Below are 20,820 nucleotides of genomic sequence, written 5' to 3' on the forward strand. Positions count from 1 at the left end.
CGGGATACCACTAAACAGGGGTTTTGCATTTACTTGAATTTTATCGCTCCAAGCTACATCAGAATCTGTCTTTGAATAGGAACGACACGTTTTTTCTCTCTTTCCGGGCGCAGCCGCAGGTTCACTTGAAACAGAGTTACTATCTTGTTCACTCCCGAATACGCAACTGAACACAGAATAATCAATGTCATTACTATTCATTACTAACTCATAACCGTCTGAGTCGGAGTCATTCATCAGTTCTGCAATTTCATTATCGCTAAAAATTTTGCCTCTTCTTTTTGTAATACCGCCGCTCGTAAAGGAATATCCATATATATATTTTTTTTTTAATCAAAAACCACGACATATACTAAGGAAAATATAAATGCCCATTCGTCCGTCTCATTGCAATGAACCCATATGGTGTGAGTGCATGTCTAAGTTTTTCACGCCTACGAACCGAAGGGAAGTGTTGAAGACGTAATCAGTGCAACGTGATTAGACGCAAATACAGCCCTCGTCACCTACATATTGCATAGTTTTCTTTCGTTGAAAGAAAACAAAGGACCCATTCTGTGTTATTGTATACATTCGGCAGGGGAATTGATCGCAGAACTTGGGTGAACACGTGATTGCCAAGGATACATTTCTTTTTAACCTTTAACATGTTCGTAAGCTGGAAAGTGTGTATACGGATAGATCTTGAGGTAAAAATGGAGCCATTGTTAATAAGTGTACAGGAAGATAACAGGAGCAGCGATGAGTCAACAAACCCATTACGAAAGTGAATGAAGTAAATAGATTAAGAGATGAGTTTTTGGATGTTTTACTTCAACGTTTTATTTCGATTAAATTGAGATGTGTAATGCATTATTATTACTTTTATGATGTTGTGAAAGGTTATAATAAATACTTTTTCCTATTACATTCTTATGAAGTAAGCTTCGCGCTACAAGCTTCCTGAACGCGACAACACTGCACGACAGCGTTGCCGCACTTCCACTTACTGTATGCTGTTTCTTCATATAAGCGCGGGGAATTTAAAGATTGGACTGCAACATGGCTCACCGCTTAACGCAGAGAACATGTTGAAGTAAAAGAATTTTTTTTTAAAAAATAAATACTCTACAACTAAACCCTTTTTTGTTAATAGTTCCAAATATTTGGAACACTAGACTTCCAAATTTTCGAGCAGTGTTTTGTACGTTTCTCTAACTACCATGGTAAAGGAGATCAGAGCGTCGTACATTTGTTTTAATTACACAAAAAGTATCAAGTGATGAAAATTGAAATTCTCACAACTTACAGTTAATGGATGCATTTACATATTGTACACAGGAAATTATTTCACGTGATCTCTTTTCTGAGATATAGTACTATAAACATTGAACTACCAAAAAAGTACGAAAAAATACGCACTTTTTCATTAATTTTTATTTTTTTCTCACTACATAGTACAAAGAAAATTTTTATGTCTTAAGTATTGAAAAGACAACATTTCAGGAATTCCAACGAGGTACGACAATGCAATATAAGTTTTGACTGAACGTCACGGCAGCACCACGAAGTCAGGGGCCTATCTTTATGAAATGGATAGTAGTCAGCATTTGCAATATTTTCATACATTCGGATAAAATATTTGATTATCGATATGTTTGAGGTCTTTCACTTTTTATAATAGTCTCATTCCACTTTCACTACTACAGTTCAAAATCAAAAAAAGAAATATATATATATATATATATATATATATATATATATATATATATATATATATATATATAGTTAGGATTAGGAATTAGATTTCTGGGCTTTCGGGATCTATGGTCGTGTTATGCCGTCACGTATGAGGGAAGACGTCCGTTGAGTGTTTCTTTCACAAAAAGAAAATGTTCCGGAAGGCACACTTAGCATTCGGAGAGGCACAAACTATTTTCACAAAGTACTATTCCATTTACTATTATATTATAGACATATTATTTCTGTCTTCTCCGGGGGGAACAGTGCCCCCCCCAAAAAAATAATATGTTAGGAAGGAACGCTGCGTCCCTCGGCGATCACACCACCCTCATATTCGTAATATGCCTGTAATCTTAAAGGATTTTGAGGTATGGCGACTTTATTATAACAATCATAACTTTTGCACATTTTTCTTTCCGCCTTTTTTTCCTTTCTAGGTGAAATATTAACCCTTTTAGGATTTATGGATATTTTTATACCATGCCATAGTATGGTCTTTGACCGCTTATTTAGGTTCCATAAAAGTATTTAAGTCGGGTTTTATTGTTAGCCAAGTAAAGGATGGACGAAAGAACACCCTAGATGCATTTTGCAACTGGATTTTCAACTTTGCGGCGCCATGTGAGGGCGAAGGGGCGAGACTTTTTTTTCTTCAGGCAAATTTCAAAAATTTTTCACGCCTATAGTTTTGAAGATATCAGATTGGAACTTTCCATACAAATTGTATCTACCTTTGAATATTTCTCTATTTTTTTTATTTTATTATTATTATTATTATTTTTTTTTTGAGATCCCTACGTGAACCGGGGCCGGGACCGAGAGGCTCAAGTGTTCCGGGAGGTGATTTTTTTCGCAAATAAAATCCGGTACTTCCCGATTTTTTCGCTTCAGGTGTATGATACGAACATTAAATTGTGCAGTTAGAAAGGGTTTGTTATACTAAAGAAAATGGGTTTTGAACCATGATTCTAGGCCAAAAAGTAATGATACAGTAATTTTATATATATATATATATATATATTAGGGATGGCCAAAAATTTTCGGATCCGGATCCGGATCTCGGATCCGGATCCGAAATTCGGATCTCGGATCTGGGTCCGGCTCTCGGATCTGGATCCGAAATTCGGATCTGGGTCCGGATCTCGGATCTGGATCCGAAATTCAGATCTCGGATCTGGATCCGTTGCAATATTTACATGTTGCACTTTCTGTCGAAGTCTCTTTAGTAAAATGTTTCCAAGTTTGACTTCTTCCCATTTCAGAGTATACTGAATTGTCTGAAAACTGATGTAAAGGTTAACAAATTTTTCTGTTTAGCTCCTCTTCGAAACTTAATGTTAGCTTCACATTGAAAATATTTATTTTATTCTTAGAAAATAAACTTTATTTTCTCATATACAATTTAGATAAGGCCCTTCTAATCGCAGGAATACTAAACAGAACAAACTCTTTATTAATAGTAGTTTCTGACTCACTAGAGTCCAACCATCAACAAATGTAATAATGAATATCTTTTACTTGGAAGATATATACAACAAAAAATATAGACTGGTTGGAACAACAGTAGATTTTTAAACATACACACGAGAATTTCTGGAGAGCGATATGGTTGTGTTCGTTGTATAACTTTATTACCTAACTTATGGCTTGCCCTTCTGAGGTCGGGAGTTTGTTGAAGGAGTAAATATAAAACAGATTTCTGTTATTTTTTCTTCACCCGCCAGGTTTCTTTAATCATGCATTGCAGGACGTAACCAAAACATATCCATGCATCGTATCATTAAAGCGTTTTGTGTTTTGTATATTAAAGTGTTCAAAAATATTTAACATATTCGCATTTGTTCATGTGATCTCTGGTTCAATTGTCGGTGGGAACATACATGAAAAAAATTGAAAGCTGAAACAATATGAAAATAGTATTTAAAAGTCAGGAAATTGATATTAAAACTTTAGCTATTTATTGGGACTGTAAGACTGTAGTTAACGATGCCTTAACCCACACGTTTCGTGAAGTTATATTACGTCAATATTGTTTATTTACTATAAGCTACCAGATACGTCCTCAGTGGCCACTTTACACTGTAGTAATCAAGAGATGAAAACATTGGAAAAGGAATGGAAGGAAGGTCTCCAGAGCCTTAGATCAAGGTACTAACCTAGCATTTGCCCAGTATGACTGAAGAACAACCCTGGAAAATCCTCAATCAGGATGGCTGGTCTCCGAATTCGAACCCGGTATTATCCAATTGCGAAGCAATAATCCTAACAATTAGCCTGAGCTCGCTCCGTATTATTATTGTTTAATTAACTAATGTTTTAAAATTAGTGCCAATTAACCCTACTTTCTTTATTGCTGATGTTATAGTTAATAAGCCTACATGAGATATCAGTCCCCCATCAAGAAAGAATACTAGAACTGGAATTCAGGAAGCGGGGGTGAAGAGATTAATGAGGATGAGGAAACTATGTACGATGCAAAAAATGAGTAATTATGACTTCATCACAGATATATTCACTTACATACGTCAATTAATGTATCTCTGATACAGGGCACTCTTATTTTCTATAGTGGCAGGAAAATAGCCCGCTTTTGTAAACGAACACAGTAAGCACGTGCGTACCCGGACCCAATAAGATCCGGATCCGGATCTCGGATCCGAACCTCAGTTTTGAAAACTATGTACTTGTATTTACGGGAACAAAAAATGCAATATTAACTATTTAACACTTAGATTGATGTTTGCCAAACACTGGTAAATTTTGCCTTTCCCTAGATTTTTATTTGTGAGTGTCCATGGTAATGTCTGCATGGTATGAATTTCATCCCCTTCCATTATTAAATTGCATTTTTCTATAATTTTTCAGCAGTGTAGTGCGGTTGTAGTAAATGCTCCTATATTTTTCGATCTTTATTTTAAATAATATATTATTTTTTCCTAATTACTCTGCGTTGTGATTATTATGCGATTAATAATAAAAATAAATCTTTTCATCTTCCCTCTTGCTTTCTAAGTAGCTCTCTCTCCCTACACACATACACACATACGTTGTATTTTTAAAGAAACATGATTGTAAAAGACACTTACCTTGGTTTGTCCAGGGTTTCCTCTTCCATAAGTACATCGTCTTCGAATGATGGAACTTTTTCCGGATTCACTGATATTGTAGGATGCTGGCCTTTTAAATGTTTCCATAATACACTTGTGCTACCTTTGTTCTTTATTTCAACCTTGCAATATTTACATATTGCACTTTCTGTGGAAATCTCTTTAGAAAATGCTTCCAAATTTGACTTCTTCCCATTTCAGAGTATAGCGAACTTAACCGTCTGAAAGAGCTGATGTAAATGGTAACAAATTCTTCTATTCAGCCCCTCTTCCAAAACTTGATGTTAGCTTCACATTGAAAACAATTATTTTATTCTTAGAAAATAAACTTCACTATTCTCTCATAAACAAATGAAAGATCTCTTAGATAAGACCCTTCGAATCGCAAGAATACTAGACAAAACAAACTCTATTTATTTTAGTTTCTAACTCACTGGAGTCCAACCATCAACAAATTTAATAATGAATGCCTTTCACTTCGAAGGTATAACAAAAAATATAGACAGGTTGGTGTGGGACCACAGTAGATTTTTAAACATACACATGAGAATTTCTGGATAGCGATATGGTTGTGTAGTATATGTATATTATTAGGTAAAAAAAAAGTGTTTGTTGTATGACATTTATCACCTATTATGGTTTGCCCTTCTGAAGTCGAGGGTTTGTTGAAGGAGTAAATAAAATAAAAATCTTTCTGTTGATCTTTCCTTCACCCTCCAGGTTTTTTTTTTTTTTAAATATACGTTGTAGGACGTAACCAACACATATTCATGTATCGTATCATTGATGTGTTTTGTATTTTGTATATTAAAATGTTCAAAAATACTTAGCACATTCGAATGTGATCTCAGGTTCAATTTTCGGTGGAGACATACATGAGACAATTGGGAGCTAAAACAATATGAAAACATTATTTAAGTCAGAAAATTGATATCAAACCTTAATCAATCTGTTAGGGCCGTAAGGCTGTAGTTAAATTAACCCAAACTTTCATCAAGATATTCACGTCATTATGACAAGATATTATGTCATTATTGTTTATTTACTATAAGCTACCAGATACATCCTCAGATGCTATTTTACACTGTAGTAATCAACAGATGAGAACAACATTGGAAAAGGAAGTGGAAGGAAGGTTTCCAGAGCCTTAGATTAAGGTACTATCCCAGCATTTGCCTAGTGTAACTAAGGAAGAACCCTTTAAAATCTTCAGTCAGGATGGCCGGTCTCCGGATTTGAACCCGGTATCACCCAATTGCGAAGCAAGAATCCTGTAAGGCCCGCTTTTGTAAACGGACACACTACGTGCCCATGGGCGGAACATCCCTTCAAAGAAACATAGGTAAAACTAGAAAAAAAAACGGAAAACGAGGGGGAAATAAAACGCCCTTCAACTAAAAGAATGCTAAAAATAACTAAATTTAGAGCTACGAAAGATGAATTTTATTGAAAAGGATGTTTTTCATAATGATTAATTGTGCTAATTATAAACATGAATTAGAAAGAAAACAAGTAGCGCTGAGTTCCGCAAACCAATTGAAAAGAAAATGTTGAATAAAATGTAACAAAAAAAACGGAATTTAAAATAATTAAAACAAATTAAACTCCTGGCGTAACAGTCCCTTAGGATCTGGACCTACCAGCGGGCTTATGTTCCAAATGGGGATGTGCGGTCAGCGCCACGACACCCTAATGCCGGGTTTCTAGACTGGAGTCCGCTACCTCTTACTTAAGATAACTCCCCAATTGTCCTCACGATGCTGGATCAACATCGAAATTGTTGAGTGCCTCTCCGGAAATTGAACCCATGGCCATGGGCACCGAAGGCACGCGCTAACCACTGTTTTTATACATAAAAAGGTAAAAGCTTTTTATCAGATTGTTTAACCTGTTGAACGCTTTGCACGGATTACACTGTAACCATTATGACACAACACAGACATAGAAGTAAACGAGGACAGTTAAAAACAGCTATGCCCGAAGCGGGATTTGAATCCAAGGCATTCACAGCAAACAATCCACAGCCTAATGCCGCAGACCACTCGACTATGGCTGTCGGGTTTCCTCGGCTAATCTGTAGCACATTTGCAGTAACTGATTATTTTAAAAGTTGCTCCTAAATACTGACAATCTAAGTCTTATGCAACAAATATTTCCTGCGATAATACCATACACTCTCCGTTTTCTATAGACGAAAAGTTATAGTTACCCACATTATCTAATACAGAAATAAGTTTTCGGATCCAGATACGAATTTCGAACCCAGATCCGAGATCCGAATCCAGATCCGAGATTCGAGATCCGGATCCAGATTAGGGATGGCCGGATCCGGATCTTGCCGGATCCGAAGATCCGGATCTCATTGGGTCCGGATCCTTTGGATCCGGATCTCGGATTTCGGATCTGGATCCGGATCTCGGATCTGGATCCGGATCTCGGATCTGGATCCGGATCTCAGATTTCGGATCTGGATCCGGATCTCAGGTTTCGGATCTGAATCCGGATCTCAGGTTTCGGATCTGGATCCGGATCTCGGATCTCGGATCTGGGTCCGGATCTCGGATCTGGATCCGGATCTCGAATCTCGGATCTGGATCCGGATCTCGAATCACGAATCTGGATTCGGATCTCGGATCTGGGTTCGAAATTCGGATCTGGATCCGAAATCCGGATCTCAGATTTTGATTCTTATCCAAACCCACTTCCCACCCAAATTATGATAAACTTGAATATCTAAAATTCGCCGAAAGTAATTTCACGAAGTCCTCACAGTGAAGAAGAGAATAGAAAATTAAGACGAATATTGGCAAGTCTATTTGTTTCCTTCGTTCTACTCTAAAGATCAAATGCTTGGCTTACTTAAAAAAAAATGATATATATTTGAAACCGGAGTACAAAACTCTAATATTTAAAATTCCTCAATACACCTATTTCATTGACAGTTAAGAAAATATAAACAGTTAAGACAAGTATTGACTAGTTTTTACGTATATTTATCTTGCTCATTCTGCTCAAAATATCAAATGTATATTTTACAATTAGATTTAATAATTATTTAGTAAATCACAATATGAGCACCGAGAATAAACTATGAATTTTGGTGCCCCTTATCTAGATTTGAAATTTCGGATTCAGACATAGAATCAGGCTGAAATATATTTGGTCTAGGAATTAATTCGTGCGGTTGGTACGCACACATTGAAGCTGTAGTACAAACACAAAATACATAAATACCTTAAGAAAAATATTGTCCATCGCTAGCCACCACTTTCGCCCATCTGTCAGGCAATGTACGGATTCCGTGGCGAAAGAAGTCCTCATCCTTGGAAGCGATCCAATCAGAGACCCATGTTTCGATATCTTCTGAAGAAGTAAACCGCTGTCCAATCAAATCGTTGTTCATTCAATCGAACAAGTAGTAGTCCGAAGGAGCAACGTCTGGTGAATACGGCGGGTGGGGTAAAACTTCCCATCCGACATTTTCTAAATAGGTTTTGACCGGTTTTACGACATGTGGGCGAGCGTTATCATGTTGAACAATAAGTTTATCATGTCTGTTCTCCCATTCTGGTCGTGTTCTGGCCAGAGCTTGCTACAAACGCATTAATTGTCGTCGATAACGTTCTCCATTCATAGTTTCACCCGGTTGCAGCAGCTCATAGTACACCACACCTTTCATATCCCACCATATGCACAGCATAACCTTTGCACAGTGAATATCTCGTTTAGGTTGTGATGGGCCTGGTTTACCTAGTTTCACCCAGGCCTTTTTTCGTTTAGGGTTCTCGTAATGGATCCACTTCTCATCACCCGTAATAATTCGATGCAGAAACCCCTTTCTGCTCTGTCATTGAAGCAGCAATTCGCAAATGGTTTTTCGTCTTTCAACGTCTCTGTCTTTCAATTCATGTGGAACCCAATGTGACATCTTTTGAATCATTCCCATGGCTTTCAAGCGTTTGGAGACTGTTGTTTGATCAACGCCTAATGCTGCTGCAAGTTGTTCCTGCGTTTGACACGAATCCTGCTCGAGCAATGCTGTCAATTCTTCGTCTTGAAATTTTTTTGGCTGTCCAGCTCGCTCTTGGTCTGCCAAGCCGAAATCACCACTTCTAAACCGTGCAAACCACTTCTGACACGTTCGCTCAGCTAGAGCATGGTCACCATACACTTCCACCAAAATACGATGACTTTCAGTCGCACTTTTCTGCATGTTAAAGTAATGCAGCAGGACACCCCGCAAAAATACTTTATCAGGCACAAATTGCGCCATGTTCACTTAACTACAAACTGGTGTTGTTGACGCTTTAATCCAATGCCCTATACTACGAACGATACGCGATGACAGGGGTTTGCAACACATGTGTGGATACACGGAACTGTGGGACGCTCCGTTCGTTGCGCCATCTCTTGTCCACCCGCACGAATTAATTCCTAGACCAAATAAATATTTGAGATCTGGAAACCGAAACATATGCTAGTACCAAGATCGTAGCTGTTTGTACCCAGGTAATGCGAGCGGAAGGCACATGCACTAATTCCGCATGTAGTTTGGGGAACACGAGAAACTAAAAACATATAAATGTTCTTTTTCAGGGGTAAGTCGCGCTTTAACATGACTTTTCATGAGTGTTGAGTTCAAATATGAAAACTCTAATGGCGACTTGTTTGAAATAAAAGGCCTTTTCATTTTTAACAATAAAGTTAGGTACTTTCACATTGGGGAAAAATTAGCAAGACACATTCCACTGATTAGGGTGCTGATTCTTATGGAAGCTTTCACTTGAACCGGAAGATTTCCTCATGTGGGTATCGGATTGCCGCAATTCACCTTGTTGAAAGACGTGGTTTATCAGGAGGTCGGCCAAGATTTATTTGAACTTAGCCTATAGACTGCTTCTGGTCTCAATTATTCCCATATAACAAGACTAACTATATATATAGTTGGTTCGAAATGAGTTAAAATATCACTAATTGACCTTAAGGGGATAATAGTGATTTAAATATTCGTAAATCAGAAAAAATATGAAAGTTAAGCGTTAAAGTAAATCCGATAATTCCGGAATAAAGAGGTTTATATGCAACCTAATGATAGCAATAAAACTCTTTATGTTACATTTTCAAAGCTAAGATTAACAGTTATCTTCTTGAAGAGGGTTTACGGAAACATAGAATATTATAAATCCAATTATCATAAGTAGTACCTCTGACAGCCCCGCATTTCACATCACCATCGCCCTTCATCCTGACAAGTGAGCAATTCACTTACCCACAATGACTTTTCAGACGTTTCGTAAGTCCGCTGGTAGGAACCAAAGGACTGTCGTGCCAAGAATTTAGTTTGTTTTAATTATCATAAATGTCTTCTTTATTATTAAATTTTATCCAATATTTTCTTTTCAACCAGTTTGCGAAATTCAGAGCTAGCTACTTGTTTTCTTTTTAATTCATGTTCATAGTTAGCACAACTAATTACAAGGAAAAACAATCTTTTCGATAAAATTCGCCTCGCGTCTTTCGTAGCTCTAAGTTGAGTTATTTTTAGCTTTTTTTTTTAAAGCTGAATGGCGTTTTATCACTTTCCCCTTGCTTTCCCTATTTTTATCTGGTTTTACCTATGTTTCTTTTGCACGGACATTGCGCCTATATGCACATGCTTAGTGTGTTCGTTTACAAAAGCGGGCCATTTTCCTGCCACTATAGAAAGTAAGAGTGCCCTGTATCAGAGAAATATTAATTGACGTAAGTGAATATATCTGTGATGAAGTCATAATTTATCAGTTTTTGCATCGTACATAGTTTCCTCATCCTCATTAATCTCTTCAACCCCGCTTCCTGAATTCCAGTTCTAGTATTCTTTCTTGATGGAGGACTGATGTCTCATGTAGGCTTATTAACTATAACATCAGCAATAAAGAAAGTGGGGTTTAATTTGCACTAATTTTAGAACATCACGTTAATTAAATAATAATAATAATAATACGGAGCGAGCTCAGGCTACTTGTTAGGATTCTTGCTTCGCAATTGGATAATACCAGGTTCGAATTCGGAAACCAGCCATCCTGACTGAGGATTTTCCAGGGTTGTTCCTCAGTTATACTGGGCAAATGCTAGGTTAGTACCTTGATCTAAGGCTCTGGAGACCTTCCTTCCATTCCTTTTCCAATGTTTTCATCTGTTGATTACTACAGTGTAAAGTGGCCTCTGAGGATGTATCTGGTAGCTTATAGTAAATAAACAATAACGACGTAATATATCTTCACGAAACGTGTGGGTTAATTTAACTACGGCCTTACAGTCCCAATAGATAGCTAAAGTTTTAATATCAATTTCCTGACTTTTAAATACTATTTTCATATTGTTTCAGCTTTCAATTTTCTCATGTATGTTCCACCGAGAATTAAACCTGAGATCACATGAAGAAATGCGAATTAACATAAATATTTTTGAACACTTTAATATACAAAACACAAAACGATTCAATGATACGATGCATGGATATGTTTTGGTTACGTCCTGCAATGTATGATTAAAGAAACCTGGCGGGTGAAGAAAAATAACAGAAATCTCTTTTATATTTACTCCTTCAACAAACTCCTGACCTCAGAAGGGCAAGCCATAAGTTAGGTAATAAAGTCATACAACGAACACTTTTATTAATACTAATAATATTACACAACCATATCGCTCATCTGAAATTCTCGTGTGTATGTTTACAAATCTACTGTTGTTCCACGCCAACCAGTCTATATTTTTTGCTGTACCTTCGAAGTGAAAGATATTCATTATTACATTTGTTGATGGTTGGACTCTAGTGAGTCAGAAACTACTATTAATAAAGAGTTTGTTTTGTCCAGTATTCCTGCGATTAGAAGGGTCTATCTAAAAGATATTTCATTTGTATATGAGAAAATAAAAAAGTTTATTTTCTAAGAATAAAATAAATATTTTCAATGTGAAGTGAACATTAAGTTTCGAAGAGGAGCTAAACAGAAAAATTTGTTACCATTTAGATCAGTTTTCAGACAATTCAGTATACTCTGAAATGGGAAGAAGGCAAACTTGGAAATATTTTACTAAAGAGACTTCGATGTAAATATTGCAAGGTCAAAATAAAATAAAGAACAAAGGTAGCACAAACGTGTTATGGAACATTTAAAAGCACAGCAACCTACTATATTAGTGAATCTGAAAAAAGTTTTGACGAATTTTAGATATTCAATTTTATCATCACAATTTCAGATGCAGGTTTGGATACGAATCAAGATCTGAGATTCGAATTTCGGATCCAGATCCGAGATCCGAGATCCGGACCCAGATCCGAGATCCGAGTTTCGGATCCAGATCCGAGATCCGAATTTCGGATCCGGATCCGAGATCCGGATCTAGGTCCGGATCCGGCAAGATCCGGATCCGGATCTCACTGGATCCGGGATATCCGGATCCGAAAATTTTTGGCTATCCCTAATCCAGATCCGAGATTCGAGATCCGAATCCAGATCCGAGATTCGAGATCCGGATCCAGATCCGAAATTCGAGATCCGGATCCAGATCCGAAATCCCAATCAGATCCGGATCCGGCCATCCCTTATATATATATATATATATATATATATATATATATATATAGAGAGAGAGAGAGAGAGAGAGAGAGAGAGAGAAGGCCTAAATTCAGACTTTCAACAATTTTTTCCACCCTTTGTTTTCAAGATACAAGATTGAAACTTTGCACACATATTATGTACATAATAACATTTAAAAAATCAAATCCCTACGTAAACCCAGGCTCAGGTCCGAGGGGCAAAGTGTTTTAGCGAATTTCTTTTTTAAAATCCGGGCTTTTCCTGAATTTTCCAGTTCAACAAGCGGTTTGAGTGAAAGCCTAAAATTTACCTCAAAAAGTGGAAATCCTAAAAGAGTTTTAAAAAATACGTTGAAACACGTTTCTTGTTACTTAAAATGAGAAGTCTACTTACAAAACTTAATGTCTCTAAAACCTTCAGAGAGTCCAAGATATGACCATTTTTAAGATAATATATGCCACTCCTCTTTCCTCCATACCCGTCGAATTTCCCAAAACCCTTGGTTAGTGGAACCTTGCATCACAAGGATTTAGGAATTAGATTTCTGTGCTTTTGGCATCTGTGGCCATGTTAGCCCATCACTAGGATTAGAATTAGGAATTAGATTTCTGGGCTTTCGGCATCTGCGGCCATGTTAGTCCATCACTAGGATTAGAATTAGGAATTAGATTTCTGGGCTTTCGGCATCTGTGGCCATGTTAGCCCATCACTAGGATTAGAAATAGGAATTAGATTTCTGGGCTTTCGTCATCTGTGGCCATGTTAGCCCATCACTAGGATTAGAATTAGGAATTAGATTTCTGGGCTTTCGGCATCTATAGCCATGTTAGCCCATCACTAGGATTTAGGACTTAGATTTCTGGGCTTTGGGCATCTATGGCCATGTTAGCCCGTCACTAGGATTTAAGACTTAGGTTTCTGTGCTTTTGGCATCTGTGGCCATGTTAGCCCATCACTAGGATTAGAATTAGGAATTAGATTTCTGGGCTTTCGGCATCTGCGGCCATGTTAGTCCATCACTAGGATTAGAATTAGGAATTAGATTTCTGGGCTTTCGGCATCTGTGGCCATGTTAGCCCATCACTAGGATTAGAAATAGGAATTGATTTCTGGGCTTTCGGCATCTATGGCCATATTAGCCCATCACTAGGATTAGAATTAGGAATTAGATTTCTGGGCTTTCGGCATCTGTGGCCATGTTAGCTTGTCACGTATGAGGGATGACGCCCCTCGGCGATCACACTATCCGAGGAAAGGGAAGGAAGAAAGCGGCCTGAGATCTATATGTGAGGCACTACCCACGCACTTGACTGGTGTGAATGAGGAAAACCCAGGAAAACCTCATTCAGGATGTTTGGCCTGAAAAAGCCCCTCCACCGGGAATCGAGCCCGGGACCACTCGCACCGAAGGCCATCACAAATCCTATTCCCTCTTCCAAATTTCAAATTTATAGTTTGAGCGGCTTGGTCTGGGTGTTGATCAATCAGTTTGTCAGGACTTCTATATATTGCTAAATTATCTTCTTCTTCTTCTTCTTTTACAGAAATGGCATGGCCCCGCGTGGCGTAGTCGCTAACGCTCTCGCCTGTACTGCGAGCGGTCCCGGGTTCGGTTTCCGGTGGGGACACTCGATCGAAATGGTGTAACAGCCTTTTCAGGCCAGTCATCCTGACTGAGGCTTTCCTGGGTTTCCCTCATTCACATCATGCAAATTCCGGGATGGTACCTAACATATAGGTCCCAGGGCGCTTCCCTCCTTCCCCAAACCTTTCTTCCTTCCCTTTCTCCGGATTGTGTGCTCGCCGAGGGACGTCATCCCTCAAAACGTGACGGGCTATCATGGCCATAGATGTCGAAAGCCCAGAAATCTAATTCTTAATCCTAATCCATTTTTTACAGAAATGGCGAAACAGAAGTATTGTTTGCTCTACACCCTCCTGATACAGCAAGCCACTACACTGCCAAAATAGTAAGTCCTTTGATATTGTAAGCCATTATATTGGCGTATGCAGAAGGCCCGATGTGACATGCAACTGGCCGGTTGGGAAACGGAGTTTTTGGTTCGTTTGGGTGTCGAATATCTCTTCACACATAGTAATAAAAATTTATACTAATAATACTAATACTACTAATAATAAAAAATATATAGTAATAAAGCTATTTCGTCCTAACACCTAAACCAAACAGATTTCGGATTGGGAAGGTTGTAGCTACATTTCAAATAAAATTATTTACAAACCAAATTGAAAACGGGGGTGTTTTGGGGTGGTTCCCCCAAAAACTTATCTTTTTTTCTAGAATTTTCGGCTTTTGCCCCCGTGGCCCCCCTGAATTTGAAAAGACATCATGAATGCCACAAAAAATTAAACTAGAGACCCTAGACAACAAAATACTTTTTACATCATGTCTCTATGTGCAATAGAAGTGATGCTATACGCTTTCGTTTCATACACTATAGACTGTTAAAAATTTAAATGGCCCGTGGAATCGCAAAGCATACTGGATGTTGGCGGCGGTATCAGGAGGGTTAAAAATGGAAAAAACAAACTTGATCCTGACATAATTTGTCTATAGAGCGTCCCACTCTTAGATTGCAGTACAGAGTAAATGTAGCGCGCTGTTGCCACATTTCTTCCGCCGCATATTTTCTTTCGAAGAAAGAACAAGAAAGAAAGAATGATAAGTCTGTAAATAAATCCTTCTTAAATTCATATATTTTCAACTCTTTTGTCATTCAAATCGCGCAAATTCATTTAGAACGGCGAATTGGAGGGTACGAAATAACAGTCTAACAATTGTGTGTTAGAAGTTTTTTTTTTTTTTTTAATGATGGTTTATAAATCGTTGCAATGAAATTTTGATGGAAGCAATACGAAATCGAGAGAACATATGAAACGAATAGAAAACATATGATTGAAATAAATGGCAGGCTAAACAGTTCTAAAAACAAATTTCCTGCACCGATTGTGCGGCAAAGTAAGGAATAGCAATGGGTAAGATACTGCTACTGGGAATTTGGATAAGAGTGAAAACTGAAGTAGGGTGATAGTGATAAGTGACGAGAAAATGTGACGTACGAGAACGCTCATTCGTCTGTGTACGCAAAATATTCGCTAATCCAATTCCGTTTGTCAAACAAGTTATTGTCTGTTCACTCTAGGATGGAAGATTGTTTACAAACAACAATTGTAGTGCGAGCCTCAACACCTTGCTTCTCACCCCTACATGGTTAATTCATGGTTGCCAGGCACGTGAATCGCCGAACCGAATGTACCTACTTCTGCAGTCATAGAACAATTATTATTACTACATAAATTGCTGCTTTTGAGATGACTGAGATATTAACGTTATGACAAGTCGAGTTAGTTATTATGTAATACAATCTTACATATAATGCACACTCAATTTTGTACAAGTGTTATTGTTCGAAAGTGTGCGAAAACCTTGTACGCCTGGCAATATTGGAAGCATATAGTTTGTATTGTAAACAATAAGCAGAAGGAGCTAAGACCGTTAGGTTCGCTGGACAGCATTGTTTTCATGATAAGGCGACAGAAACATATTGTACTGATTGTAAACAGGGGCTGGGAATTTCGATGCGAGTATAGGTGGAAATATTCTCGCTACATTATTGCCTGTTGGTGAAGGTTTACAATGTTGCAAACTGCCAAGTCTAGAATTTCATACTAATTGAACGAGCTTTGAGAAGGATTAGTATGATGCAATAATTATAAATACTAACAACCATAGAGTTAAAGTATTAGGAAATAAAGCATGCTGCTGTAAGAATAATATAATACACATTGTATTACATGTTCAAAGTACAGTATGAAGCGAATTTTAATATGTAAACATTTTAAAGCAGTACGCATTTACCCTGTTTGGGTGCCCTTACCAGACACTGTCCAACACCAAAAAAGGCATTAAAATAGGTAGATCGAGCGTGGGTATGAACCCAACTCTGGCTGGTATTCCTTATTAAGGTTTTCTTCAGTTCCCCGAGGTGAATGCCTAGACGATAGCTTCTGTAAGGCAGGGGCGGATCCAGGACGGACTTCTGAGGGGCGGTGGGTTTTAATACTGCTACTTAGAGCTACTTTTAAGAGTTCCAAACTCCGGGATGGGTTTTATTTAAATATATAAAATAAGAAAGTTTCCTCTCCGGGGGGGAATCTCCACGATCACCCCCTGGATCCGCCACTGCTGTAAGGCCAGAATTGGACCGAACACTGAGACCCCAGAATTGGCGGGAAATATATTACGCCAGAATATTATGTTGCCAACATTTCCACAAATATTATGGTGGTGGGTTCCGATATCCCTTTTTCGTTTATATGTATTTAAATTCATTATGAAGTAAAAGTAGAAGTGTTTCTTTCATTCTCTTTCTTTCTTTCTTCTCATCTTTCTCATCCTCGCTCTCTTTCCCCACCTTCTTAAAATTTGAATACATCCTCCTGTAAGATCGTTTCTCTCCACGGACCAAGGTTTAAAGAGACCAACCTGATATAGTTAACTATTAGCAGAACTATACCAATAAATTCACATTAGAGACAGCGCCGTAACAGATTTTTTCTGGGGGGCAAGCATTAATACGTGTATTTAGGCCTCCTAGAAAAAGTTTTTTCCCATTCTTGGACCCTCCTCTTTCTATCTTTCCCTTACTATTTATGTCCCCCCGGAGCCTGTCGGCCCTCCCTTACGGCAAGGTCTGCGGGCCCGTTACTTACGCCCCTGGACCCCTTCCATACATAACAAATGAATTCAGGGGACAATATTGACAAATCTCAAAACCATACGAATAAATGTTATTTCTAGGGCCCCTAATAGTAGACTTTTTTTACTGAAGTGGGCCCACGACTCACTTTTGTTTTATTTACCTTCTGTGCGCTGCTTTATGTAATGAAGTGAAACTGTTTGATACTTCATTTATAATTTCATGTTCGTATCGTATATGGATTAAGAAAATTTTGCCTCAAAATGGGCCCCTTCGAACGGCAGGGAATCTCCCTGAAGGGCAGTTGCCCCTCCACTGCCCCACACAAGTTACGGGCCCTGATCAGGGTTGAATTCAGGGGGTAGCCCGGGGGGAAATCTCCCCCGGAAGAAAATTCATTCCCCCCCGGAGAAACTCAAAAAATTTCAGTCACAAAATGTAGAAATTCACATAATTATTTGCTTTCTTTCCGTGCACGTGCAGACGAAATCCAATCTCTCAATATACATATAAATGACGTAGACCCAGTCTATATAAATATTAAACATGTAACATCTAAGATAGAATACCAAATAGTTAATAAAACTTGTATTTCTTAACGCTATGACCGAGTTTGGCAGAACATGAAATTGTCAACTGTTGAAGAAAGGTTTGTATTTTAGTAGGTACTATACTCTCGCCCTATATTGTATATTAGTAGGTAGCACTAGAACAGGTTGAGATAGGAAAGGAAAGATAGAGAAGATCTTTCGATCATTCCATATGATCTCTGATGTCAACAGACTTCAGTTCTTGAAAATGTACAGTTCTTGCATTATTTGAAATAGGGCACCTAAATCCCATTTCTCGCATCGGAAGTAACAGACGTAAATGTGTTTTACGATTGTTAAAGTAAACACACCTTTCTTTAATTAAAAATAATTCAGTTAAAGGGAGAGATTCAGAGGGCGTCATTTAGAGGGATCAGGGAAAAACAGTTATCCCTCCTGGATTAGAGACTTATATAGAATTTATCAATATGATAGTAGTATATAAGAAAAAGATTGCTATTGAAGGTGAAGAAGATCCTGCTCAGAGCCGTGCCATGGGGGAGGGGCAAGCGGGGCGACGGCCCCGGGCGCCAAAGTAAGGGGTGCAAAATTCGGGAGGGAAAAAGAAAAGAAAAGAAGGAAAGAAAAACAGAGAAATAAAACACATGTGCACATATTTTATAAAATGAAAGGAAAAAAGTAATGAAAAGTGCTCAAAATCAAGGAAAAGCATGGTTTACTTTTTAAAATTTTCTCACCTTTCGCGGCTGGTCTGTCGACCTCACTCATATATACGGGGGTGCCGTCGTATACTCTCGCACCGAGCGCTGATTTTCCACGACACGGTACTAATCCTACTGAAGGTTTCGTAAACTAAACTATTGATGTGTATGCAGTGAAGAAACCAAGGCTAATAGGCCTATGCTTGATTTAGAATCAGAAGTGTGAGAAAGAATGATAACTTTTTTGTTAAGATATTTCTGTGTGTGTTTGTTTTAGGACAAAAAATATTTGAGTTAATTTAAATCTTTTTAAAAACTTCTACATTAGTAACAAACAGTAACTACTGAATATAAGAAATAATAACAAAAATAGCTATTGTAAATAGCAGTTAAAGTTTAGTGTAAAATATTTTGCCAGTCTTTGTTTAATGCTTTAGATTAAATGAAACGATTGTTTTTTAATTATAATTTCACATTGAATATTTATCAGCAATTAATCTCAATATTAGGTAAGATGTGTGTGTGAATGGAATTGTTAAATATGCTGCTTTCTTGCAAAAATACAGAAAAACAACCCCTCCCCGAGGAGTTGACATTCCTCCCCGGGTGAAAATGTCTGAATTCAACACTGGCCCTGATTAGAGAAGAAGTAAACTGTTTCGAAATTTACGCAACTTGCAAATACCAAACCCTAGTAGTGCTAAAGTTGATGAGTTAGTGCCACTGTTACCACTGCGATAAGGGGAAAGAAGGGGAAGGACTGTTAAGATTCGCTAGCCAGGTTTTGTGTCAAAACACAGCGCCAAGCTACAGTAAACGGACAATACATCATAAAGTACGGTATATTGTGAAGGCGGCTTCTCCCCACTTCCGATGTTTAAGACTGTATCATGAAGGACGTGCTAGAGGATATGGTGGCAGGAAAAAGAAGGAGGAGACGAAATGATACTACAATTACTGGACGATATCAAAATTGAAAAATCACGCGTGCAGACGAAGTTAACCGAAGACTGTGGATCATGGAAGCTTCTGAGTTGCAGCAAGTGGTCTGCCAATAAAATATGATGATGATGATGATGATGACAAATGCAATGGTGAAATGGGAACTGAACCTCCCTAGTTTCTATACTCACTTCTGACACCTCAGACACACAATATCAGTCTGGAAACAGAAGAAGAATGAAAAGAAACCCCATTATATCCCTTCTAAACAAACGCGCAAGTTGTGACTTTAAATCACGTATAGTGACAGCCAACAAGATACAAATCATTGGTCGAGGAAACAAAACCAAACAGAATTATCAAACCCTGCTTCCTAAAGAAGCATGGGGGGGAGAACAAAGAGGCCTTTCATTCTGCTTTGTAAGCTCATAAAGTTATTTGTTATGAATGTTTTTGTCATTTTCATCTGTGTATTCAAAGTAAATAAGGCCCTTTTTAGACGTTATGATAAATCATCAAGGGTGGAGATTTTTTTATCATATGCAAGAGAGATATTTTCTATTCACACACGGCGATATCGCTCGGAGATATTCCTCACAGAGGTCAATAGAGTCTGACATCTTTCGGAGGTTATGTGAACTATTTCAGAAAAATACAGGGCCACGATGTTTGCTTGTGGTGTGTGTGTGTGCGTTTCTACCTGCCACTTGTGAAAGGACAATTCCTGTTTCTTGGTAATTTGTGTTCCCGCCGTAGTAAAATAAAGAGCTTGAAATGGAAAAGAACTATTATGCGGCTTTTGCAATTATCATGTCCGTAGCAATGATATAATTGTGTTTATGTTTAAAAAAGAAAAGAAATATAGAACGGTGTTGCCTATTTAGACACTTAAGAATCGTTAATAGTAAGCTGAAAGACGAGTGTCATTTTATTGCTGGGGTTTTTAAATCATTTTTTGTATTTGTGTCCACAGAATATATCTAAATTAAAAGATAAAATATACATTCTTGTCCCAAGTATTTAAATATACAACCCCCCCATATATATATATATATATATATATATATATATATATATATATATATATATATATACACCTTGTATACTAGGAATAATAGACGTGTCAACGTACCATATTTGAGATTAACAAAATCACAAAATAGCTATGAAGCCATGAGTGTGAGGTTATGTAATAAATTACCTATAGAAGTGACACAACTACCTATGGGTAGCTTCAAAAATAGATTATATTCTTGGTTAGTAAAAACACCATTTTATTCAATAGATGAGTTTTTTGAATACGATAATATTTAATTTTTGTAAGGTAATAATATTTAAGATATGTTATTGTGGTGAACTTTAGTACTTTAGCACTTATTGTAGATAATGAACAATCACTATTGCTGTACATTATTGTAGTAAGTTATAATTTGACGTTGCCTATGGCTATGTAGCTGATTCGACAATAAAATTTATTATTATTATATATTATTATA

At 37.6% G+C, this 20,820-nt stretch overlaps 2 protein-coding genes across 3 annotated transcripts in view; one reads left to right on the forward strand and one right to left on the reverse strand.

The window, feature by feature from the left end:
- LOC145674572 (uncharacterized) overlaps positions 1-5,043 on the reverse strand; it is a 410,151-nt gene extending 405,108 nt beyond the window's left edge. For both annotated transcript variants that reach the window (XM_081744760.1, XM_081744759.1), the window contains exon 1: positions 4,809-5,043. In XM_081744760.1, coding sequence (XP_081600886.1) covers positions 4,809-4,916 — 108 coding nt within the window. In that variant the 5' untranslated portion in view covers positions 4,917-5,043. The remainder of the gene's footprint in view (positions 1-4,808) is intronic.
- Positions 1-20,820, forward strand: part of LOC145674571 (uncharacterized) — a 183,395-nt gene that overhangs the window by 15,768 nt on the left and 146,807 nt on the right. The window lies entirely within an intron of this gene.

Source organism: Thermobia domestica, chromosome 17 (genome assembly GCF_964235325.1).
Source record: "Thermobia domestica chromosome 17, izTheDome1.hap1.1, whole genome shotgun sequence".
NCBI lineage: Eukaryota > Metazoa > Arthropoda > Insecta > Zygentoma > Lepismatidae > Thermobia > Thermobia domestica.